At 36.9% G+C, this 27,818-nt stretch overlaps 1 protein-coding gene and 1 long non-coding RNA gene across 5 annotated transcripts in view; one reads left to right on the top strand and one right to left on the bottom strand.

Annotated features, from left to right (window-relative positions):
• The window catches only part of LOC117298547, a 70,256-nt gene that overhangs the window by 5,763 nt on the left and 36,675 nt on the right, over positions 1-27,818 (top strand). For all 4 annotated transcript variants that reach the window (XM_033781862.1, XM_033781860.1, XM_033781863.1 and 1 more), the window contains exons 2-3: positions 14,779-14,889; positions 19,772-19,836. In XM_033781862.1, coding sequence (XP_033637753.1) covers positions 14,779-14,889; positions 19,772-19,836 — 176 coding nt within the window. The remainder of the gene's footprint in view (positions 1-14,778; positions 14,890-19,771; positions 19,837-27,818) is intronic.
• On the bottom strand, positions 114-26,133 carry LOC117298549. The gene is made up of 2 exons (XR_004519975.1): positions 25,859-26,133; positions 114-422 (listed from the first exon to the last, which is right to left on the bottom strand). It is a non-coding gene; the product is annotated as an uncharacterized LOC117298549 (long non-coding RNA).

Raw genomic sequence — 27,818 nt, forward strand, 5'->3', positions numbered from 1 at the left:
TGCATATCCTTAGTTGTATGACGTACGAACATGAGTCAGTCTCGTATGTCAAATGTGTAATAGAAAGAAGACGATGAGATTGTGATGTTGCACAACACAGCTGAGATCTTCGGCAAAGTCTTCTTGTTTTCTTCCGGAGGTTGCAACTTATTTCAAGTTTATCTTTGAACATCGGTTTAATTGGAACAAGGAAACCTTGTCTTGACATCTTGGATATTTTGGAACGATGATGAAAGTTTTCTTGAAAGGATACAAGAAGTAAGTGTGTTTTCATCTCGACGAAGCATACCAAGGTATTGGTGAGGACATCTTAAGTACATCTTATATGGTTGCTTCAAAAGTAGAGATGAAACCATTGGAGTAGATATCAGTACTCTCTCACTGCTGATTCTTCTTTTGTCCTCTGGCTTAGTCTTGGATATCTTGAAGATAGTGATGAAACATACATAAGATGAGGATGTAGTTTTAAGAATCTGCAGCATCGTCGATTTAAGAGCAGTTTTCTCTCAAGATCTAAAGATACTGGTATGTATAAAAAAAAAATTCAACATGTTGCTCAAGGAGATTGAAGATTCTGCACTGGGTTTTAAATTTGTATCTATTTTGTTTTAAATTCTGTATTCCCATCTTTTGTATCTGATCAGTATGACTGAAAAGGGGGCTACAAATATGTGGGCAAGTTACATGAAGTTTGCCTATTCGGTTTGCGGTAATACCATGTGTATATCTACTTTGCTGTGTAATTTTATTTCATTGAGAACTTGTCTCGCTATTTACTCTACTGATGCAGAGTCAATTTAGGAATATTTGGACGAAGGGTTGGAAATCAGGCGGGACTATTACTTTTGCTTTTGTTATGAACATAGGGCTTACCCTTAACGCTAATCCATCATACATTGTCTAGTACAAACTGCTGTGGGCTAGTAAACACCACCTCTCAACTTGCCCTGAGGGCTCCTAACAATTGTCTTACCTACTTGTTCATAATGGTAACATTTCGTCACATAATAAACTTGACAAATGTTTTAATAATCTTGGGCTATGTGGGTCTGCCTCCATTGGCCGTTTGAAATATTAACCTCAATTGAAACCTGCTTCCGCAAAATTAGGATACCATGAAAAGACCACAATTAAGACATCCCTGAGGAATCTTAAACGCAATTCCTCCTCATTTGCCTTTACTACGCATCCCCAAACTTCTTGTTTAAATACAATCGACCTCTAAACAAAAACAACAAAAGTAGTTTGTTTCAATTCCGATTCAAATTCCATCACTCTCTGAGCCCCCTCATCCTGTATTTCACTTCCCTCATTTTCCTTATAGCCGGCATCAAAACAAATCAAATTGTAAACACAAAATATAGTTAAGTTCATTTCCCATCTGTGTTCCATCTTGGCCCCTCCAGCTTACCCCTCCCCCACCCCCTTCAACCTCCAACACAGTTGTGTACATAACTCTTGATGTGTAGTAACAAGAGACGACACTTTAATGAGTTTTGTGTGTGAGGCTCAATCAAGTGATGCAAGAGAATCGAGGAGCTTTCGTTTCTTGGCGATAGGGGATGTCTAAGAGCAAACAGAAAAGCCTCCCGATCTTAGGTCAAGATTGGATGGTTTTATACCTCTGAGGGGTTTCAGTAAAGTATGAAACTTGCATCTTAAAGAGGAGCTCTGAACAGAAAGTGCGGGAATAATGAATTTATTGTAATTTGTGGCTATAAAAATAAGAATATTATATGAACATTTTAAAAATACAATGTGCAGTTATATAAATCAACATTCATCAACATTTAGTTTAAATAATAATAATTTATTATGTTTCCTGTGCCCATCTCCATCCGAGGATGTTATATAGGCACCGATTACACCAACATTTCATACAAAATTACAGCAAATTACAAAAATAAAAATTATATGAAAAACAAACGGATGAAAATTCCAATCAAATGCGGCAAAAAAATGACCCAAAGATCCCCTATAAAAAATACATTAAAAAAATCGTACCGAAAAGTCTATACAAAAGACACAAAAAAATTACCCAAAGATCCCCTGACACCCTCACCCCAAATGTAAACCCATTTGCATAAACTCAATTTATTTTTATATGAAGAAAAAAAATTACTCTAATCATCTGCAGGACTAAACGCGATTACTTGTTGCTCATTCTAGAAACTCAATCCCCGGATAATCATTTTAATTCTAGTTTCCCTTCATATAGCAACACAAAAGGTCAGAATAAATCCACTTTTCATATTAAAGAGTGCTTCAGAAGATCCGGTCACTTCTTCCAGATTGCTCGGTTCTTTCTCTACGGTTAAAGAAAAATTCTGAAGTGCGTAGGAAGATCTTCCGTGATCCTTGAGAATCGGACTCTCTGTATCAATATTGAGTCAGTGTAGGTTGGGGCTTGAGTAATGCATAATGCATGATAGTTATGCAGGAAGAGATGTTACATTCCTCTACATATCAAAATACATTCATCAAGGTCTTAGGCTTAATCCCCATGCGCAGGTTAATGTATCGGTGCCGATCAGATCAGGAGATTTGCAAGCCAAAAATCCCTCAAGAGATCTTTAATTTTTGTAGAACACCACCATTCCTTATAATGTTGAGTTTTTTACAATTTTTTTTTCTCTTGATATAATCCCGGTCCAGTAAAGATTCTGAGGTCTTGTGGATTTTCCCCTGTATATAAAACAAATATAGGATGTTCATTTTATTAGTACCCAAACACAACGATGTGTGTAAGCACTTTATACTCTTTACTTTCCAAGTTATACAAATCACAGGCATATTACTCGAGTGGGATTCGAACCCACGACTTTTGCAATAATATTAAATATAGGATGCATTTTCCGCCAGATCAATCTTTGCCTTGCGATTACATTCTGCTATTGTACTTATACAATATTTGTACTTTAGACACTTCTGTCAAGCAACACAGAGAACTTGTTGTCTTTGATCATTTCTGTCTTTGTTCTAAGTTGTCTGTCCTTACGTTCTTGTTCCTGTCTGTTTGTCTGTCTGTCCATCAGGCGTCTCACCACAAGCCTCGGCTTCTAGATGATGCCTCCATGATTTATTAACACATTCTCTGCCTTGTAAAAGAAAAGAGCCTTGTTTGTTGGTTACTTCTTTATAAACTATTGATATGGCTTTGTACTGTTCTCATGAAGTATGAAAGTAAATAGGCGATTGAAGTTCGGAAAAAAAATGTCTTAACAGCAGAAGGTTCTGTGTATACAAATCACTGACAAGTCCCAAAATTTGACCCCCTGTAAATAAAACAAATATAGGATGCATTTTCCGCCAATCCAACCTTCACCTTCTGATAACATTCCACTATTGTACTCATACAATATTTCTATCTCTAGTTTCAAGCAACACAAAGAACTTAGTAGCAGCAGCGGGATGAGTTTTTTTCTCTTGACTGGTTAATGAGATTGATCATAGTGTTGTCCCTATGTGACATGAATACACCTGACCCCCAACCACGCTGAGGCTGCGCTCAAGCGTTGAATATGTCAGAGTTGTGGTGGTAGTGTTGGTGAAACAAACGCAAGATAATTTCATATTAAAGGTACACTCACAGTGTATTAAAGGTACACTCACAGTGTATTAAAGGTACACTCACAGTGTGAAACAACCACAAGACACATAACTTCATATTAAATGTACACTTGCAGTGTGTATAACTGATTTTGTTAATACCTTGAATTACCTTTTTCGAAATTGTTTGACCCACGCGCCCACTCCAATTTTTAATTTTTAAATATTGAAGGTTTCATAATTTAGTAAGAACAAATAAACCAGATATTGTATATCAAAAGGTCTTCAACATCATTAGTTTTCAATGGCTTTTTCTGGCTTAAACAAACAACTTTTGTTTTGTAGTTTAATCAGTAATGAAACTAACGATATTGGTCAGCTGGGTAATTTGTCTTCTTTTAAAAAACATATCCTTGCCCATGGTGCTGATTTTCCTATTCGAGTTTTCCTCATACATCTAAATTCCTCATACATCTAAAAACTGACTTTTGCAATTTTCAGTTTTTTTTTTTGACCCACCCCACCCACAATTTCTAAGAAAAAATAAAATAATTTTTTTTAAACATTGACAATTCTGGTTGGTACATTATGCTTCTTTTTACTGCTCTTCAACATGACTGCTTCATTTCACTAATGCACTTGTCTGCGTTACGTTGTGTTGTCATTAAACCTTTGAGGTAGACTCTGCTAGGGTCAAACATCAAGCCATTATGAACATGCCTTCATTGAAGCACACTTAACTGTCTATAATGAGAACCATTCTAATTACTATTATGATGAGGTAATAACATGCTTTAAAATCAATGAACCATACTTGGTCAATTTTGGGGTTTGTTTATTTTTATTTTTTGTATTGACTTATTTATTTACTTGTTTAAATAGTTATTAAATTTACAGAAGCTTGTTGACATCGTAAGGTACCTCTGACATAAATTAAAAGAATTATAATAAGTTTAAAAAATTTCATATTTTAACTCTATAAACAAAAGTAAATTGTTTCTGGTTTGTTTTAAAATATTGCTTTAAGAGTTGCTTGCTGTACCGTAGTAGCACATTTCAAAATTCAGCAGTTCTCCATCTTTCGCCTTGGGCACTCTTTATTCTTATATAGCATATAGGAACTTTCAAATTGAATTTCTGTGATTCTTTTAAGTTGATGTTTTTTTAAAAGAAAATTACCAAACGCCTAGCGCCACCAGTTCTGGAATTATCTCTGTCCTGCCCATTAGTCTAAGAAGAGATTCAACCTGGCACAAGGCCATGCTTTTAAAAGAAATACTATACACAACACACACTAAATATGCACCATAATGATGTAGTAATTTCACCCTCAAAATGGCGGAAAAGGTACTGCGATGTAATATGCCCGGAGCAACCAGTGAGAGAAATAGTTAAAGGTTTCTAAAACCTTTTTAAGAAGCATTTTTATCTCCATTTAGTGCATTTTATCCATTAGAGAAGTCCATCTGTTGATGTCAATGAACCTCAAGTTCCGCAAATTATATAAGGAGATATTTTAGGGAACAGATTATCTGTATTTTGTTGCCAACGGGTAAATTGACACTCAAGTACTACGGTGTAGTTGGTATTTTCAAATCAAAATGGTTTCAAAGAATTGTGATAAGGATCCGTTCATCAGAGTAGAGTATATTTTGGGAATTCACCCAGGAAGCTGTGAATAAGCAAGACAGTTCTTTTCAGAACTGAGAAGTCTCCTAAATTTCACAAAATCTACTCTCGGCAGATAGAATATACAGCAAGACAAGTTTTCTAAAGAACATATAATTTACCCTGCAAGTAGATATATATGGTGTTGCCACAGACCACATACAGAGGAAAATATAAGAAAGGCTTGTTTTGACTGTCAGTATGAAATGAACTGAAGAAGCTTTACTGAATTGGTGTTAAAAAGGTCAAACTGAAATGGCAGTAAGTTTTATGCCGTTGTCTGGAATCATAAAGCAATATTGAAAAAAGCTTCATGGCAAAGTCGAGACATTATTATCTGGAGTTGCAACTCATTCAGGTAATTTTAAGATTATAAAACAATAATTATTTTCATATCATACAGAGTGATTTATTATTAATGACTGAAGCTAGCTACGATCCGATGTGTGTATTTATAATCCATAAATTAAAATTAATGAGAGATTCTGTCTGGAGTCTAGACTCCGTCTAAGTCTTAGTCAAGTCTGTCTCCACTGGACAGATATTTCTAGCAATTAGTCCCCAGGCTACACCAGTTATGTATCATTAGTAGTATACATACTCTACATGATTAGACAATCACCCGCATTATGATAACAAAACAAGATTAGTGTTCCGGAAAAAAAAACAAGGTCCTAAAAAAAAAGTTGTAATTTTTATGTTTCAAGGGACATTGTATGGTGACTGCTTTATGCTCGGACAACCTTTTGATGTTTTTTGTTTCTTTGTAGGAGTGTTAGGGTGTTTATTCATTTGTTTTGTTTAGTTTTTTAGTTGATCTTCCTGTCAATGGTACTCACCAAAGCTCCCACAAGAGGATATAACACCAAGCTGAAAATCTCTCTCATACAAACATTGAACATAAAATAATTGTTGTCTCACTGGGGCGAAAATTGTTTTGTGACTTAATTTCTCAGGGGCTGCGGCGCCTCGTTAAGTGGTATTTGGAGGAGGTTTTCTGCTGTCATTGTCTTCGGGCCCTGTAGGTTAGTGTGAATCTGTGGACATTTTTAAAAAGTACCCGAATCCTTTAAGGGCCTTAGTTTTATTGTGGTATGTTTTATACAGTAGTTCTTGTGTATATCGTTTGTGTAATTGCTTTTTACTTGCCATCTTTTGTTTTATTTTTTACTGCAATTTTAGAGTGTTTAATGTATAGTATTTAAATGTGTACTTTTTATGAGCTAGATCTGGGAGGGCACATCTTTTTTTATGACAGTTTTTTGACTTTTGTCCTTCCCTGGACGGCCTGTACTTGTTTTATTGTTTTGTCCGTTAAAATAAAAAATTAAATAAATAAATAAACCTGGAAAACGTTACTGTCAGATACATTTCTGAGTTTGTGCTTCAAATTTTCAGCCTACCTAAAAAAAACTATTACCTTTTTTAAAATGAAATTTTAACAGGTTAACTCTATTGTATTTTTATCTACATTAATATAGAAACGGTTAAAAAAACAAAGGTTCACTTTGCCTTTAAGATCTGTTTATTCATTTATTGGGCTGGACATTTGATAGAATTGAAGGTGTTGATCAGAGTATGAGAATAAGATTAAGATGTTGTCGTCGCATGCTGATGAGGAATGGATGTTGCAATTCGACTCAAAGAGGATGCTGGCGGACTACTTCCTCTGGGTTATGTGACATAGACTGAATTTCATTGCTCAGTGTATTTACTGTGAGCATCAACAGCAGAAAGGCAGGCAGAGTTTATGATTGCAGAAAATTCCGCTGCATTAATGTTGGCGTGTTTCATTGATTTGTTTGTTTGTTTGTTTGTTTAGATGATCTTCCCATCAAGGGAACTCTGCAAACTCCCACAAGGGGTTATAAACACCAAGCTGACAACAACCAATCTCTCTCACAAACATTGGTTTAACGTCTATGATTATGAGCTGCACAAAATCAAGAAATTGTGATTCAGTAACTAGACGACAATAATTATTCTAGTCATTGTGAAATCAGCGGTTAGCTGGGGATTCAAACCCACAACCTTGTGATTGCAATGAAGGTGTTTTGTTTGCACAATCACAGTATTTTATACTACTGAAATAGACACAAATTGTTCATTAGGCTTTTTAAAGTAAGGTTCATAGATTCAGTTCTCGAATATGACTTCATTTCAGGGGGAAATATTCAAGAATTTTTTTTTTGTGAACTTCATAATCAGTAGCTTTCAGAATACAATAAACAATGATGTTTTTATCTGCTCTAGCAATGCATAGACAGTGGGTTTGAATCCCACCAAAGGGATTTGCCTGTGGATTTTATGTTCATAAAACTTAGGAAAGTGATTAAAACACATTATTTGAAGAGTAAAAAACTATGTTATCCCGATACAAAACTAACATCTACTAAGATATTGTTTTAATAATGATAATAATTAATACAAAGCATTTATAAGGGGCTATACAAAGAACAGAGCGCCTAACATTAACAAAACCAGACAAACGACAGGCTTATAGAGAAACAAAAAGAGGAGCAAATTAGGATGGTTCTGGAAATAAAAATGTCTTGAGGAGGCGTTTAAACCTTGAACCCTTTGATCTCTAAAACCCTCAATGTCTGCTTAACTTGACAAAAGTGCAGTCACTAGACGTATTTTTTAGCAAGTGCATCTAAATTTGAATACCAGAGCAATGCTGAACATTAGGCAGGTGGATCGAATATGTAGGCTACGACCGTCCTAAATTTCAGCCTCTACGAACTGAATAACAAACAGTATATAACTGACCCACATCTCAATGAAGTCTTACGTTGATACATTGATCATCATGCCATGGTGGCAGTTTTCATGACTAAATGCTCGGCCTCTCGCACGACACGCTTCTGCAATCTGATCGTTGAAACTACCTTAGGGGGGCCGCAGTGTTCATCACTAGCTAAGGCGGTATGCATGCAGTGCAATTATGAAGTTAGATGTAGCACGGGTTGCCGTTGGCGTGTCACTCAACAGCATTGCCCTGTAGCCATAAATATTACTGAAGCTAGTTTCTATATCTGCAATGTTTCACTTTTACGATGTTTCTCAAAGATTGTGTGCATTTGGTTTTGAAAAAATTTTCTGTTGAAATGTCAAACTCTAAGGAAAACAAAGATTTAAATGACTTTATAGTAATAATAATAGTGGCTTCTTATATTGCTCGCATATCCGTCACTCAGTGGTGCTCAAGGCGCTGTAACATTCAGTATTTTCCTGCAAGGTATGTGGGACTACGTTTGTATTATGAGACCTATTCCTTTTACATAGCACCATGTTATGGTTTACAATGTGCCGCAATATGCTGCCAAATGTCATCAATGTTTCCCATGTCACACTTATTAGTCACAATTTCAAATGTCAGCATTTACAGAAACTTTGGTGTGAGCTTCTTTAGATAATTCACTTGCATTTATTAGTAAATGTCAGATTCTAAATTGACATTTAAATTATTAATTGCATATTTACTTTCCTTAGACTAGGACATTGTCTTTCAAGGGTTCTTGTTTGTCCGAAGAGAAATAACTCTAAATCTAAACGTGTCTCCAAAAATTTCCAAGATTCTTTTTTGAAAAATTTGGTGCCAATTGAGCCAAATTTCATAGGTTTGTTATTTGGGATACACCAACACCAAGTGAGAATACTGGTCTTTGACAATTACCAAAGGTATCCAGTATGACGGTAAGACGGATCAGTACAATAAGATCTTCATCTCATGCCAAGCCAAGACATTTCAGTTTTAAGACTCTCCCACGACCATCTTCAAGTCACGACGAGGCGAAACAGACAGCTGTTGTGTTTTAACAACTGTACAACCATCTCCAAAACATCTATTTTCCTAAGACCCCAGCAGGTAAAATCAATACATGAAAGGAAATATAAATATCAAGTATATTTACTCAGTTGGCATTATTACACTTGGGAATAAATCTCTAGAGAATCCAAAATAAATCCCAACCAAAAATATATCAAATAACTTGCAAGAGTTTTATTACATAAAACAGTATCAAAAATAGCCTGATTGAAAGTGAATCAAACATTGAGATGAAAATAAGTGAGATGCGAATATTAGAATATAACACCCACACATATCTTATTTCAGACGTTACTGTACTTTCAAATGTCCAGATTCTTGATGAACTTAGACAGGCTTGTTGGACTATAGTATCGTCAAGCTCGCTACACTACTGGTCACTATTGGTCATTCTAGAATAGCTAGCCACATGTAGCTATGGAATTGGGGGAAAATATGTAAGTTTTTATCCCAAAAAATAAATTGAGAAACGCTACTGTCTAGCTACACTACTTGGAGTGGTTCTTCTTGAATAACTAGCCACATGTGGTAGCTATAGAATGGGGGGAAATATATCAGTTTTTATCCCCTAAAATTTGAATCTGAGAAACGTTACTGTCGGGTACATTTCTCAAATTGTGTATTCCTACATTATGGATTATTCTTCCAAGTAAGGTTTTATGCTAATAATTATTTTGAATAATTACCAATAGTGTCCAGTGCCTTTAAATCTCCAAGCTGTAAATGTCATCTGGATGGATGAGGCAGCTAGGGAAAGACGGTGAGGGGGGCGGGGGTTATGTCTGTCTGAAGTTCCTTATTCCAGACTATATTGATTTATTTCTTTGTGGATGTCATCTTCACCTAATCACATTTGGGGTAGATTTAATTATTTTCACCCAAATCTTTGGTCGCCTTGTTAGGAGTGATGAAAATCTCATATAAGATTGCCGTTCTCGGACTGGAAATGTTCTCAAAGCCCGTGAAATGTGATTGGGGTTTTTTCCCTGAACCATCAACTCACTTAGCAGCTGGGCCCAATTTCATAGAGATGCTTAGCACAACAATTTGCTCAGCATGAAATTTCTTCCTTCATAAAAACCTGATTACCAACCAAATTTTCGTTTGTTGCATATTGCTTGTTACAGGTATTCAGCTGTTGTATTCTTATCCTGAAAATCACGTGGAAATTTGGTTGGTAATCCTGTATTTAGCAAAGCAAACAATTCATGCTAAGCAAATTTTTGTGCTTAGCAGTTCTTTGAAAATGGGCCCTGGTTATTTGATGTAGTTTCCTCTAGGAATGTGTTTATTTCACTGTTATCTTGCATTGCTTTTATCCCAAGAGAGTAACCCTATCATGTAGTGTTCCACAACATTATCAATGGAAATTGACTACAGCGGGACTGGAACCCGTGACCCTCTGGATTAATGGCAGGTGCTCTAACAACTGAGCTATTAAACCCTAATGCTGGCCGGGGGGGGTGCCTGTGGGGAGCCATTATATCTGCCGTAAAGCCAGGAGTGCGTTTTGGCGACCCCAACCAAAAACTGTTTCTGACGTCACAACCAATACGGTAACCGAGCTCACAACTCGGTTGTCGTTCAGTCTGAACAGCAGAATCAACGACCAACAACCGAAACAGTTTTTGGTTGGGGGCGCCAAAACGCACTCCAGGGATCACAACCAAGTATAACCTGGTGTTGGCAGTCTTCAGAATTTCGTCAATAGCTTTTAAAAGGAACATTACAGAATTGGTCTTGCTAGCAAAAAAGTTGCTGGCAGTTTTTAAAAGCACTTTATGTAATCCACCATATACATAAACTGACCAGTAGAAATTTGAGATCGATCTGCCATCTGGGTCGCGAGAGAATAGCGAAAATGTTGCATTGCATCGATGCCAAAACCAAAATGAATAAAACGCTCACTGAGCAATAAACTCCAAATGTGAAATTAGATTATTTATTTTTCATCAAATATGAAATTTCAGACAAATATTTCAAGGGATGTTTTCTACTATCATCATCATAAGACCATGTAAGTTTTATGTAAATCTGTGATCTTCACGATTTTTGTTCTTACACATTCTGTAATGTTCCTTTAAGGCTTTTTAATATATGTTAAGTTTGCATTGGGAATCAAGAATATTGTGTTTTACCCTTACCCAGATGTGTATTGAGTACCGTATTCTCAAAACATCCCCAGAGTGCTGTGAACAAAATTATTGGGTTTGGATTCGAACTCACAACCTTTGCCATTCTAGAGCAGATGTCTCACCACTAGACCATCGATATTGCACAGTATCTAATGTCCTTTACAAATATTTTGTGTGATTTTTCAGGATAAAATACATGACAATATTCAGACAATAACACAACAGCTGTAGCACATCTTAAGGTTGAAATATTATCCCTAATGGAAAACATTTGGGAATATTAAATTTCCACAGCGCTTCTCATTTCTCCGAAAAAATCTCATTTTCTAAATTTAGTTTGTAATAAATGTCCCATGCTCTGCCTATTAAGGGTATTGAATTAAATATACAGCGTGTATGTACAGAGGTTGCTATTTTAAAGGGTCTGTAAGCAGTTGGTAATGACTCTGTAAATTCATGGCAATAAAAACCTACTTCGTAAGAAGTACAGGAGCTTATTTTTAGGATATTGTAAAATGCATTTTAAAGGAACGTTACAGAATTGGTAAGAAAACAAAATCGTGAAGATCAAACAGATTTACATCCAACTTACATGGTCTAATGATGATGAAAGTAGAAAACATCCCTTGAAATATTTCTGCCTGAAATGTCATATTTGATGAGAAATAAATAATTTAACTTTGCGTTTGGAGGTTATCGCTCAGTGAGCGTTATATTCATTTTTGTTTTAGCATCGATGCAATGCAAAATTTGTAATCGGTTTTTCACTATTCTCTCGTGACCCAGATGGCCGATTGATCTCAAATTTCTACAGGTTTTTCAGTTTATGTATGTGGTGGACTACATAAAGTGCTTACACTGCCAGCAACTGTTTTGTTAGCAAAACCAATTCTGTAATGTTTTTTTATTTCTAAGTACTGCGTTTATGGAAAAAGATATCACTTTTTATTAAAAACAAATTGAATCTGTGAAGGAAATCTGATAGTAATGTTTCTCAGATTGTGTATTTCAATTGCAGATTATTCTTCCTGCGTGGACATAACTGCTCCAGAGTTTTGGCAATATCTCAAAAATTGTACCACTTTTGAAATGAAATTTTCACTGGTTATTTTTATGGTATGTATCTACAACTATATAGGATTGAAACCAACAGTGGTTCTAATTACTTAATGTATACAATCCCTTTAAGTCTATTCTATAGAGAACAGTTGTATTCCCAATCCGGTTAAAAATAAATAATTGTGGATCAAATAAACAAATTTATCTGTGTTGATACTAGTGGATTTTAGATGTTTCCGGGCGATATTGTTGGGTATGATGTGGATACTTGTGGATTTTATTTTGTTCAAAGTGCAATGTTATCAAATATGGTGGACACTTGTGTGGATTTTGGTTGTTTTTATTCAATTTTATTTTCACAAGTGGATACTTAGTTGATTTTATTGTTTATATGTCGTTTCAAGAAATTTAGTGTGTATTTTTATCTCAATGGCCTACAGGAAAAGCTAACTATTTGGTGTACATGCCAAAATGTAGGAACATGTTTATCAAGTTGTGTGGATTTAAGTTGTTTCAGTGCATTTTTATTGATTAAGTCATATGTGGATACAAGTGGATTTTAGTTGATTCCGTTGTTTATGTGTATGTCATATCAAGGTATTTAGTGTGGATTGGATCTCAGTTGCTTTTAGGAAATGCTAACCATTTTGTGTACATTCCATGATACAGGGACCTGTCAGTTTGTGTATAGCTGCAAATTGCTTACTCTACTTGTATATTCACTAGATGAAGAACACCATCAATAACATTCTCTACAAGCTTTTTATTTCGAGAATTCCACATCTAATTCCTGATTTAAAGGTCGACTGTTTGGCTGAGTAATTTATTTGTTTGTCCATGTGGTAGGACAGAGTCGTAAATTAAAGAATTGTTTGTGATATAATTAAAGGCAGAGTTCTGTGCTGCTATTGAAGGTAGGGTCATAGATTAGTTTTTGTCAACGTAATGCTGATATATAGGCAACAATTATCAAGAAAGATACAATGAAAATTTTTAGCTGAATGCAGTATCTACTTGCTAAGAATAGAGAACAAAACTTGTCAAGGTATTTTCACAAGAAAGTTGAATCCATCCACATTTAACAAGGTGACAGTGAGAACCAACCGCTTCTTTGGTCACCCCATTTGCGAATGGGAACCATACAAATTTGAAATTTAGTCAACCGTCAGAAATTTGAGAAGGGATTTATGCATGAAGCTTGTCTCACATTTAAATTTTTTTTGGGTTGAAAATTATCCAAACCATATTAGAGAAATACCTTTAAAAAAATAGTTTATTCTATCATCAGTTGCAGTTCTTCTTAACAATTAAGTTTTTGTGGTCGTTAATTTGTGGAGTATTTACCAATCTACGACCGCACCTTTAAAGTGTTTTTCAGTGATGGTTTTAAAGTTAGCCGTATTTTTATGTAGAATGACTGAGTTGAAATGAAGAAATGTGGAACTGCGTTCTTGACAACAACATTCGTCATGTTTGCTGGACGTATGGGATCGTGACTAAGTGCCTGTGTGCGTTGTGTTAGTGACGTAGAGTCACTGATGGTTGTTTATGGTTGTACTTATGTATTGATTTATTGTTTGGTGCTGTTCATGTGAAAATAAGTTTGCTCTGAATAGAGTTGACTTCAAGCATCATTTTTGTTTTTTTTACTCTAAAGTCTGGTGAATTCATCAGATTGTTTTATGTAGTGAGACAGGCCTACATTAAAAATTGATTGAATTTTAGGGGTTTCCTTAACAGAAAATGGCGTGGCAAATTTTATTTGACAAACATAAAATGACATTAGTGGGTATTCAGTCAGTCCATAAATCAAATGGTACTATATAACTGCTGGTAATCTCTTTTTTTCTTAACAAATATTGTCTGTGCTAAGCAAGTTTACACATGTATGCATGGTCAAGTGGTTAGACTGCATGACTTGCAATCACAGGGTTGTGGGTTCGAATCCTACCAAGCTAACTGCTGATTTCACAAAAGGTATTGTCATCTAGTTACTGAATCACAATTTTTTTATTTGTGCAATTCATCATAGATGTTTGCACAATGTTTGTACCAGAAAGATTGGCTGTTGCCAGCTTGGTGTTTAAATCCCCTTGTGGGAATTAGTCGGGAAGATCATCTAAACAAACGAGCAAACAAAATATTCAGTTCACATTTTAAACCAAGTTGACGCCTAAATATTTATTAAAGATTTCTTTGTTCTAAATTGTTGGTAATTTTTGGTTATCCTACAGGCTGACAGTTTATCCAATCAAGAGAAAGCCGCTATATGCACCCAAGTAGAATGCCTCTGGACATTCCCTGAGGCCAATTGCTCGACAGGGCCTTTTCCAACATTGCTCCAAGACTCTGAAATTCACCTTTGCAGTATACAAAGCAAATTTCTAGCAAGGGTTTTTTTAAGCTTTGCTAAACTCTTCAAACTAATCTTAGGGTGTCGTTTATTGAGAGACTGACACAGAAATTGTGCAGTACAATTTTAGCGTTAAACCAAGATATTAAAGATGTGTTTGTTTTTTGTTTGTTTCCCTTCAGGCCGACAGTTTATCCAATCAAGAGAAAGCGGCTATATGTATTCAGTCTTACTTCAGAGGTTTCATCGCGCGCAAGAAATATGTGGAAATTCTCTACGATCAGTTTAACAAGGTATGTTGTGATTAATTTAGTTTTGTACCCATACACCGATGTGTGTTAGCACTGTATACTCGGTTCTTTCCCAAGTCCTATGAAAAAATATCACAGGCATATTACTCGGGTGGGATTCGCACCCACGACCCTTGCAATTCTAGAGCAGTGTCTTACCAACTAGACTACCAAGATTTCCCGGTAGCTAGAGGCAGTTCGAATCCTATGTTTTGGCAGCGGGTACCGTAACGATATAATAGATTTTAAGTTTGCATCGGGGATAAAGAATATTAATTTTGCTTTTTACCCATACACCGATGTGTGTTAGCACTGTATACTCAGTACTTTCCCGAGTCCTGTGAAAAAAATATCACAGGCATATTAGTTGGGTGGGATGTTGTTTGATGAATTTACTCCTACAGGCTTTGATAAATTTACTCCTACATACTTGGTCACATTTCCCAGTGGGTTGATCAACCTTTTAAAACCGTTCAACTGAAATGGTTGTGTAGGGTGGAGCAACTGTGTGACGAACTAACTTGTACTGTGTGTGCTGTTTAGATGCCATCACCATATTATTTTTTTGCTGGCTGGCATAGTTTATCTATCATTCAAACCACAGTGGATGAGGTTGAATGGATAGACTGTAGGAGGGTTGACTGTGTACTGCACTTCACTACATGCTATCATATTTCAGGCTGGCACAGTTTGACCATTATTAAAAACCACAGTGGATGATTTTGAAAAGGTCAGACAGTGGGAGGGTTGACTGTGTACTGTGCAGTGCATTCACCACTTGTTGATATCATATTGCAGGCTGGTATAGTTTAACTGAAAACCATATTGGATTATATCGAATGGTTAAACAGTAGGAGGGTTAATTATTTATTGAATGCTACTCGTATTTCTTCTCGTTCAAACACAAGACAACCAATCTTGCTGGTTTCAGTTAATATCTCCTTCATTTTGACCAGTTTCAATATAATCTATTTCTTCCAGTTCAATTATGATCTAAAATGAAGTTCAGACTCATTTCTTTTTAAAGAATTTGACTGGAAACAGTCACTGAAAAGGAAGTGGAATTTTACTCAGATGCATTCTTCTTCTTTATACAATTTGTGATTTTTTTTTTTGGCATCCATTATTTAATTGAGGAGGCAGCCATCTTCCACTTATGACATACATGTAATGTATGCCTCATTCGTCTGTCAACTCTTAGCCATCTACAAGAAGCTATCTTAATATTTATGCCGAGTTTCTGTATAATACACCCCCCCCCCACCCACTCTAATAGAACCAATTTGTTTCATAGACAGACTCTAGAACCACAGTTTAAAAGCAACATGTTGCCTTGGATCGGCCGAGTTGGTCTTTGAAAAGCATTTGTAACCGTTTGTTATGGAATGCATCATGATTAGAAATATGTTTTAAAAGTAGAATATAATGATCCACACATGTATCACTCGAAATTGTGTGGCTTTTCTTTTACCTCGTCGACAAACACGGTCGGCCATTTATGGGAGTCAACATTTTGACTCCCCATAAATGGCCGACCGTGTTAGTTCTTAAAGTAAAAGGAAAAAACACACAATTTCGAGGCAAATGTGGGTGGATCATTGTATTCTACTTTGAAAACATCTTTCTAACCATATGCGTTTTATAACACACTGTTACAAACGCTTTTCAAAGACCTTTCGGCCGATCCAAAGCAACGTGTTCCTTTAAACTGCAAACCTTAAAGGGAATGGCAATAAAAACTTTTGGTTAGAGGCCTACACGAGATGGATTCAGCGTTCAAGCGAAAAATACCATGACAAGTTTTCCGTTTTTTCTCTAAAGTTCAGCTGAAACTTTCACATGTGACTTTTATTGCATCTTTCTTTAGAATTTTGCCTATAAGTCAGCATTACGTTGTCAATAATTAATCTATGACCCTACCTTTAAACCTAGATTTTTGTTTTCTCGCTATGCGAGATGGATGCAAGAAATAGTTTCATTTTCTATTTACTTTCTGGGAAAGAGGGAGAGAGATACTTTTTAAGAGTAGTGGGAGTACTGAGGTATTGACCTCGTTCCATCCAAAGATGGATTTGAGAAGTCAAGGAATTGGAGCTGAATTATTCATGATGGATGTCAGATGTTGAGGAGAGTGTGTGGGTAGGCTATGCATTTATCACTCAGAGGGGAAAACGGAGACAAAAGACATGATGATCTCAGGGCTCGACTTACACGTATGCCACAAGCTTTTTGTAGATCAAAATCTTCACTGGACCACAAATTTGTGTACAAGACCAATTACAAAACTGCACGATCAATTCTTTAAAAGGATAAGGAGCAATTCCAAACAGTAACATTTTGAGAGCTTTGAAGCCAATTATGCCCCTTTAAAGGATTTTGATTCCTTTTGTGAATGACGATTTGGGCCATGACAATGGCTTCAGGAGAGTTGCGTAAATCTTTTGTACATGCTAAAATAATTAATTAGTCTCACTGAGTTGAACATTTTATTTGTGATAGTTTTTCACTAATTTCTCAAAAACCACTGCACCTCAGCAAGTAATATTTGAAGGGAAGCTTAAGGGAAGCTTTCTACCATCATTATCTTTAAACCATGTAAGTTTTGTGTACATCTGGGGACGTTTGTGTTTTGTGTCGTACAAAAAATACCCACACCATTTAAGAAATCAAATTCAGTGGCTAGCCTCAACTAATAACTGAAAATATCGATGAACAATTTATTTTATGCAGGTTTTACATTATACACAGTTCAAATATTACAAACAGATAAATTTGCTTCCCTGTTAAAACATTCCAGTAGACTCAAGACTTCGGCAAACAACATTTTTAAATTAGCGAGAGAAAAACTACCTCACGAAATGCAGATTACTAAACGATTACACTGTTTCAAAAACAACCTTACGAAGAGTGGAAATACAATCTTTCATTACTGTGCAGGCCTCGGGGTTTCATTCCGAAATTCTCGCCTACGGTTTCAAAAAAACAATTCCTCCATCCCCGAGATCGCTCACAAACATTCCAAGTTCCCCCCAAGAAATCATTAGCCTGAAAGAGAATGAACATATCTCTGACACCTCGCCCCGACTTCATGTAAATATCGCGAGCCGTCTGTGTTTACACGTCACGTTCCACGAACTAACACCTCTGCTATGCGTGCCATGACTGGGATACCTGATCCCCACTGGTTTAATAACACCACACCCCCCCTTCCTCATCTTGCAAGACATGTTGTCTCTAAGAGTGATGTACGATGTAGAAGAGGATGTGGAGGATGCCGATGTGTACATCTTGAGTTTATTATAATCATGCGGAGGTACCTGTCGTCTGGGGCCAATTTTATAGAGCTACTTGAGCGCACAAATATCCTTAGCAGACTGTAGGTTAATAACCAAAATACACATGGGATGTTAACACCCTTTGACTTGTCTCCAACTACTGCTTGAGTGGTTAGTTCATGCTTAGAAAAGAAGAATTTGAAATCAATTCTTAATGATACCTAAACAAAACTAGCAGCATTGTCTGCATGAACATATTTAAATCACACTGCAGCCAGGTCAAGTTCCCTGTAGACACAATGGCAGTTTCAGCACTTATCATACTTAAACAGGGAACCGTGCTAATTTCTGTTCCATGCCAGGGTTTGAAGATAAAAGAAGACAAAGTCAACGAATGGAATAATCTCCCACAACAAATCGTAAGCACAAATAATGTAAACTCCTTCAAATATGAACTTGACAGTCACTGGAAGAGATATGGGTTTTAAACCATAAGTAAGTAGTATGTAAATGTAAGAAGAGCACCCAGTATTGGAACAACAATCACTGATAGTCCAACAAAAGGAATTTATCTTTCTGGTTAAATGTTTATAAAAGAACAATTTACCAATTTTTTTTTTTTATGAGATTAAAACCTTCAAGATAACAAACTAATTCCAGTTTTACTTCATTCATAATAGATTCATATTCAAATTACTAGACGAGGATGGTCCAAGGTGACCCTAATTCAATTTGCAATCATCCAATCGACATTGAAGGATATTTTCTAGACGTCTGAGCCTCAATGGAGTGGCCTGAATTATCGCCACCCCTATTTAATATCATTTTGACCTCCCAATAGTGTGACAGTCAACACACAGTCAACACACAGGCAGAGCAGGACCAAGGCGTGAAGAGTGTACACATCAAGAGAAACCAATCTCATGAACTAGATCCCACAGATACTGGAAAAATGTGAAATATGCACCACTTCAAATCAATACCTCAAGAAGTTGACATATGGAGATATGTGTAATAAAGGAATATGAAGAAGATAACAGCTGCTTTGGACTGCGTTGTCAATGGGAATGTCCCCCCTCTGATCGCAGTCAGAGATAAATATGCCAGACATGATATTCTACCTACGAAAGTCTGGTTTCCGAATTTTTTTTGCCTTTGATAATTTTTTTTTTTAAACTGTGATTGAATAGCCTGATAAGTGTTTTAAAGCCTACACCATGTGTACATGTAAGTCGCCACTCGTACTCAATAAAATCTTCACTATTTGTTTTTCCAAAGGGCCAAATATCATGCCCAATATGCCCCGTTATTATGAACTGGAAAAACCAGTCATATCACATGTTTCACTTTAAAGGGATGGTTTTACAGTGGCGGGTCTCTTGTTATGGCTTAGCAGACTGCGGTTATGGCTTTGGTTGTTGCTGTAGTATTAAGAGTGTAAAATATTAGGTTTTTTTTTATAGTGATCTGGGCGAAACTTCTTAGGTGGAAAGCAGTTGTTTTCTCAGCAGAAGTGAGCAGGATGCCAGTAACAAAATGTACATGTGACACGATAGTTTGGCTGGTAACCTGATTCTGACCTTTGACCTTTTATCTTTGATCTTTGATAGGAGGAGGAGTGGCGAGCAGCAAGGACACAGAGACAGGTAGAGGAAGGAGAACTACTCATTGAAAAGTAAGTATATTTTTTACTTCTTGAGTGCCGGAAATTACAGCAGACTTTTTTATTAGGCTTGGAATAACACAAGGGGTGGATACCACAAAGAGTTTTAGACTAGTCTTGTCTCAAGTATCTCTCCCTTAACTTCAGACTAGCCTTAATTTTGTAATACCTCCTAGGACTAGTCCTAAGTTCTTTATGAAATCGACCCCAGGTAATCCAGTAGATAAGTATCAAATGCTGTACCTACCATATATACGTACATATAGACCCGTTGACTATGACATCACAAGTCCCAACAGCGCCCTCACTGAAGTCAATGAAGACCCATCATTGGCTGAGAGTTGTGCGCGGGACGCAACTGCATGCATGCTTCCATTGTTTGACCTCAGCAATGGTGGGTCATATTTGCATGTTTTTTTTCCCGGTTGGGCAAAGAACCCTGGTACATGTACATGTTGGTATGGTTCCCCTTTAAAACATTCTCACATGTTGGTATGGTTCCCCTTTAAAACATTCTCACAGACTTTCAGAGTGTACTACCGTCATATCACTCCAACTATGGGTGTGTTCGATTAGCTTCCCTGGGTCGACCCTGCAGTGCTCACTCGGGTGAGCCCCTGACAAGAGCTAATTGAACGAACACACTCCCAATCTCGTGGTGTTATCATGCACATCAGGTCACCCCCGTGGCCCACTCTACAAGCAGGGCACTGGGGGGCTGACCCGGGTGAGCCCCTTGAATGATGTCAAAGCTTTTCGAACGTACCGGGGGCAGACCGTGGTCGACCCAGGGAAGCTAAATGAACGCACCCAATGCCAGTAGGTCAGCTCTTATTCTCAACATTCCTACTTTTGTTTTTCAAGTGCCAAATATCATGCCTGGGCCCAATTTCATAGAGCTACTAAGCACACAAATTTGCTAAGCATGAAATTTCTTCCTTGATAAAAACAAGATTACCATCAAAATTTCCACGTGATTTGTAGGATAAGCAAACAACAGCTAAATACCAGTAACAAGCAATATGCAACAAGTGAAAATTTGGTTGGTAATCCTGTTTTTATCAAGGAAGAAATTTCATGCTTAGCAAATTTTTTTACTTAGCAGCGCTATGAAATTGGGCCCTGGTAGTCTGCATTTGTATGCCAATCAAAAATTACTCATCTCAAAGTTCAAACTCTGCAAGGATCAAGTGCATTGTTTTTTCAAACTCTGTTCCAATCTTCGACAGAAGTAGTCAAAGCAAACTGATTGAAACGTCAAGCAGAAACCGGCTCTTCTCAGAGCAACCACTTCCTACAAAAGAGATATTTCTTACATGGCGTTACCGCAAACCGTACTAACTCTGTTCCAATCTGCGATCCGTATACAAACAGAAATTACATGAATACAAGTAATCATCCACAGAAGTGTTTGGACAATCTTAGCGAGATGGTATAGTCTTGGGAAATCCCATTGAGGAAAGACTGATTAATCACAAAGTTGAGGTCGACCAGTGAGGCCATTGACCCTGAGTCCAAAAGTCATCTCGAAATCTTCCTTATTAGCAACCAAGAATTCTCATCCAGTTTATATTTGGAGATCTCCTGCATCCTTTTCCTCGTCCTCCTGTGGTCATAGTCTTAAGGAGTAAGCAGGAGATTCTTGAGACTGCATGAGGAGGATGAACAGTTGCTGTTTTCACTACCAGCTGGAGAAATATTTTGGCAAACTCCGTAAGGAAGTGTCAGGGTTGTGAGGTGGTGTAAGTAGGAGTCAGTTGGGAGGCCATACTGGGATGGCCCTTGACGAATGTTGATAGAAATTTATTGTGCCATGTTTGATAATATATTAGAGTCTCACAGGGCATGCATCCCAGAGATGGCAGCAAGTAATTTGTTTGCAAGTCCAAGTCAAGTCACTGCTGTCAAGTCAATGCTGAAAACTACAAGTCAAGTCACAAGTAAAACAATAGCAACTTGAGTCCGATTAAAGTCCAAGTCACAGGACTCAAGTCAACAAATCTGATGTATCCACCACTAAGGTACTTAAAGCAATCGCACAAAATCGAAAATCGGTAAACAGTATTGTCCAAAGACCCACACTTCGCGTATCACAACTTATATATAAAATAACAAACCTGTGAAAATTTAGGCTCAATCGTCATCGGAGTCGGGAGAAAACAACGGGGAAAACCCACCCTTGTTTACGCACGTTTCGCCGTGTCATGACATGTGTTTAAAATAAATCCGTTATTCTCGATATCGAGAATTGATAATTGTTTTAATGTTTTTTCAAAAAGTAAAGCATTTCATGGAACAATATTTCAAGGGAAGTCTTTCACCATTACCTTCTGTAAACCCTATAAGTTATTTGTAAATCTGTGAACTTTTAATTTTTGTTTTGTTCAGAAAGTGGCCAATGGCTTTAAGGCGCTTGAACAAAGATTGGTTGGGAGGTTTTTTATGAATTATGAGACCCATTTATGTAGCATCTGATAAGGGTTTACAAGGTGTTGCAGCACACTTAAAACCACTGCCAGAAGCACAACACATGGGCTTTAGGTCCCATCTGAAGGACAACACAATAATGGTTAATTGAGTGTCTTGCATGAAGGACACAAGTGTCAAGACTCGGACTCAAACCCAAACTCTGCTGATCAAATGAAAAAAAAAGTGCTTGAGTCCAATGCTCGTATAACCGTTCGGCCAAACACGCCATGATACGTGCAGAGTATTACTCTGCTGATTAGAAACAGAGTCCAGTGCTCTTAACCGCTCTGCCACACTACGCCATGATACATTATTAGAGCATTACCCATTTTGGTTTGTGGCAACATTATCATAAGGCCTCACAGTTTATAAACACTCGGGAAGTATTTCTTTAATACGTTTCTACAAAATGTCAATGTTCGTACAAGTCTTGGCAAAACCTGTCCATATAAAGGACACCCAGGAGATTGTTCAACCATCTCGGTACCCCATCAGTTACATCAAGACAAACCCATGAAAAGAGGACACTCAAGGCACTTCAAAGTAACAGAGTGTTTCCTTAAAGCACAGCATCTTGTTTGGATAGTAGAAGAAAAGCCTAAGTTTGAATCGTACTCTTGAGATTTGTAAAAGCGAAGTGACAGTATTGTATGAACAGTTGTCTATATTATCTTTGCTATTTTTTAACCTTTTAAACAGGTATTCATAGAGACTAGCCAGTAACCAATGACAGTTTTTCAATTTGAAGATGTCTTCCATATTTTCATAACATTTAGGTGTGCAGTGATTGGGGGGGGGGGGGGCTTGCATGATAGGTTGTGGGTAAAAGAACAACGATTGCGGAGATAAAAAAAGGTTATTTATCACACTTTATGGAGTGTGATATTTTTACAGTAAGCGCATATTTTTACAGTAAGCGCATTTGTACTTTTGCTCTGCCCCCACCTGTCTTCAGCGCCTTGTATTATTTGCCAATTTGGTGCTTTATAAATATTGTTATTATTATTATGCAAGACTGCTTGGATGGGCTGTATTCGTCAATGCGTTTTTTGACACAAAAAGGGCTTATAATCAAAATTTACCGAAACTCTTTCAATATATGGCTCTGACCAGGGGCAATGAAGTCAACTTTCGCCTCTGTTGCTGGAATTGCCCCCACTGCCTCAGTGAAGCATCTGGCCTATGTAAAGAACCACAATGAATTTGACTACCATGACTATGGTACAAAAAAGTGCTGAAAAGATCAGTAAAACCATGAAGTTTGACCCAAATGCCTGACCTATGTGAAAGGTGGGGTGGGTTTTGTTTTTTCACAAGACATCGACATGAAAGATTTTTCTCAAACAGACCCAGGGATGTTTTGATAAAATTTTCTTCTCTTTTAAAAGGTTCCAGAACATAACAAATGTCGGAAGCATGTGGGGGTGGGGAATAAGAAAACATATGTGCGAGCGACTCTAGTTTGGTTGTTACCTGTGGGTGTTTTTTTTATGAACTGAAGATGACTTTTCCATTGTAAATATTGATACAAGTTTTTAGAGAAAACATGCGGACGTGTCGAAATAAGAAGTGGGTACAAAAGCCACGACTTGACAGAGGGATAGATATCACGAGCCACAAGTGGTATAATGTTTGATTGTGAAAAAGAAAGAATTAAGTAGTTCTGGTTTACGTTAATCTTTGGGATTGCCTTTATTTTTTAGCTGGAAAGTGTTTTGGGAAATGTCTCCTTTTAAAGTAAGGCTGTAACATCCTGTTGCTAAGGGTGTGCAGTGTTCTCCCTTGACAGTTGTCCATACATACATACATACATACATACATACATACATACATACATACATACATACATACATATCAGCATTTATATAAGGCGCCTTTTTCCCAAGGTTACAAAGCGCCTACAGAAGATGCAACAAAGAAGTCCAAACTCAAGATGTGCCAATGTAAAGTGAAGTAAATGAATCAATATTTCTGTACAAATGAGTCTTAAGTTGTTTCTTGAATTGTTTCTTGTGATGTTGCATGGCGAAGATGTGATGGTAATGAGTTCCATAGATTTGGAGTGCTAGCAGAAAATGCACGCGAACCAGCTCTGGAAAAGTTAACAGCAAACCCTGGTGTTGCTAAAAAAGGACGTCCTATACTTTAATACATGTTGAGGCAGCAATCCACTCTCTTGAGTGAAAAACTACTCTTCTTGTTCGCCATACCACTCTTGCAAAGAGCCATATGGCGAACAACTCTTTTAAGAGTGAAAAACATGTACTTTCAACTCGATTTAGAGTGAAGTTCGCTCCCGTTTCACACAGAAAGAGTGATACCAAGCGACTTTCACTCTCAAAAGAGCGAAAATGCCACCACTCGGACAAGAATGTGACATTTTCACTCTTTTACATTTAGTCAGTTGTAGCTGTTGTTGCCAATTCAGTCAGATCAGACAGCATTCCTTTTTTTAGAACCACATAAAATTTAACTGGGTCAGATTATTGCCTTAGAAATTATATGTCTCTTTTTCTGGACAATCGGCCTTGCCCTGAATCGACTAAACTACCAGGAGTGCCATGTTCCTATCCACTTCATATTTGTTTCTATTTCGGTAACTAATTTGTTATTAAAATAATTGAATCGTAGGGTGGCCTTGACGTTCCATTAGGATGGCGAAAGCTGCTAGTTTTAGCAGAAATCTTGGGATTAAATCTAATATAAATGTTTGCTGAGTGGCCGGGGTTCAGGATCATTTATGAGCGATGTTGTTTTAATCTTTTTAATGGATTGATGATTGTTCCATTGTAATTCGGGTGATACCAGAATATGCAAATTAATTAATTTGCATAAATTAGTATGAGAATGTGAGTTAGTGCTCTACAAAGTAGACTTTCAAAATGGTTTACAGAGGACCCTGCAAGTCACAAAGATTATGATTATTCAAACATTTAACGGTTGGTTGCAATGCACTTTGCTTTGATGCTAGTTTGCACCTCAACCAATGTGCGAGTATACTCCAGAGGTTTCTGCACAGTATAGGAAGATGTTGACGATGATGATGTGTGAGGGCGCTTTAGGGCGCTTTTTACCGGCCTAATGTTGAAATGTTGAAATGTCCTTCCTTCCTCCCTTCCTGACAAGTGCAGCCTTACATATGTGAGGATAAAGGTTCGTTCACACAGGCCTCGATAACAAGAACGAAAACGAGATTGTTAAAAATGCACGCCCTCGATTGGTTGAATAAGAGTGGGCGTATTCTTCTTGGAGCAATTCAACCAATAGAATGAGGTTTCTTTGCGTATTGTAGTTATCGTTTTTGTTATCGCTGCAGTGTGACTCGGCCTTCAGGTGCACTCAGCGGAACCTGCACTCTTTTAATATTTTTACCCAATTCTACCTCTTCTTCTTCTACAAATTCATACACATAATGATTTTGTGATGATTAAGCAGGCCTGAAATTTGGCCCTCTTAGCCTCTGCTTTAAAAAGGATAAATTGGTGTTTGTAGAAACAACTATTATTCCATACCATACTCAGTGGGATTTTCAAGTACATTGTCTTTGCTTTGTACATGTACTTACATGATCCATGGAACAAGGAGCTTGTTGGGTGCAGTTAATATGTTTGCAGTCACACCTCAAAGCTGGTCACACTCCTGCAGCCCTCCAAAACTGTTCCAATGCCCTCCACATTTTCTCTGCTCTCCATGTTCAAGCACATAATTCTGCAAACTCTCTGCACATGGTCATTTTCAATTTACCTCCCTATATCTAAATCATGTAGGCCCAATTGTGTACCAAAAGCATGGGCTGATCCATCAATGACTGATCCATCATCTGCCAGGGGGTGTTGTTGATGTGAGGGGCAGGCTGTGCCATAATAAATGGGAGGGGCAAATGGGGCAAACTTAACTACTATAATCATTGTTGCTTTCCTGTTATTATGCTTTCCAATTAGTAAACTTTTAATGAGCAAAGTGAGTTACATTTATGTGATTTTTATTGCTAAACGCAAATTATACAAGATTGATAAGGATAACAAATCGTGTTTAATTTTAGTCTGAAAGCATTCTGGTTGATAATGAACCACTTTTTGTTTATTTAAATTTTTTTTCGCTCTGAAATTAAGTTATATTTTCTAACAAAAAAATGTATCTGAAACTCAGCAGCTGAGTTCAGTTATAAATAACCACTAAGGGGAATATTATGTTTACATGCTGAAAATTGTGCATGGGTTTTTATATTTTCTCCTGACTCACCCAACAGATTAACCCCTAATTTTCTCGGGTTTATTATTTCATGTGTATGGTCGATTACACAAAACATGAATAGTACTGTCTGTACTATTTTGCCGTATCTACTAATCCTGCATAATACCTTTAATTGTTCAGTTTTCGCTATTGAACAATCCGCTATACATTTTTGGCCCAAACCTTCGATAATCCACTAATCCCAGTAATTTATGATCAATTTTCTGTCACATGATGTCTGAGGTTTTGTCCCGATGTACGTGTCCCGTCATGAATGAAGTATGGGTGTACGCTTTATCGCCCACGTCCCTTTTCCAACGTCACCCTCTTACCCACTCAAAGCTCAATTAAACCACCGTGCTCCCTTGGCCTAAAGGTGTTCCAAAGTGGCTGTGTGAGCTGGCCTGTGTTTTCTTCATCGATTCGCCTTTACGTACACAAAGCTCTTAAAATGTAATGGGCGGAATTAGAGCATACAATTGATCAAGATTTATGCCTGGCCTCTGAGATCTCATGTTTTATTCCCGATTTCCTCTGGCATTTTTTTTTTTATTCTCTGGCGATCCGCGGGAACATGAAATTGTATTTTAGACGTCTGTGAGTGGTTTTCATACGTGTGAATACATTGAACCAGGTTTTTTTTCTGCGAAATTTTATACTTTAAAATTAAAAATATTTTAGAAAACTGTGTCTGAAAATCATGTGAATAAATTGAACCAGGTGTTTTTTGTAAAAAAAAATTCCTCTAAAATGATAAAAAGTCTGAGAAAAGTGTATCTGAAAACCTAAAAATACTCAACAGCAACCAAAATTAAGGACAATGTGTTTTACCAATCTGAAAATTTTGAATGGTTGTTCATTATTTTATTCTAACTCATTCAATGGACATGTCATAATGAGGGTGTTTTTTTTTTCAAGAAATTACGATTTATAAATGATTGATTGATTTATATTGCGTCCATTCTTCAATGTACACAAACACAAAACAATTATGAAATAATTAAATAAACAAGGAAGGACAAAGTCAAATAGAAAAAAACACAGGTAAATTACCATTAGAACACAAATAAATTGGGAAAAGCGAGGGATAATTACCACAATGACTTCATAAAAATGACGACTTCATAAAAATGACGACTAGACAAGACGCTTGCAGAAGTTTTTATTGCCATTAATTTCAAGAGTGATAACAAAATGTAGACCTTTCCTTTAAAAGGGCCCTTTAAAAAGACTTTAATCCCTTTTTAATTGGTTTTAAATGACCTTCCACGTCATTGGCTTATGTTGCTCAG

The sequence above is a fragment of the Asterias rubens genome, chromosome 13 (genome assembly GCF_902459465.1).
Source record: "Asterias rubens chromosome 13, eAstRub1.3, whole genome shotgun sequence".
Classification (NCBI taxonomy): Eukaryota; Metazoa; Echinodermata; class Asteroidea; order Forcipulatida; family Asteriidae; genus Asterias; species Asterias rubens.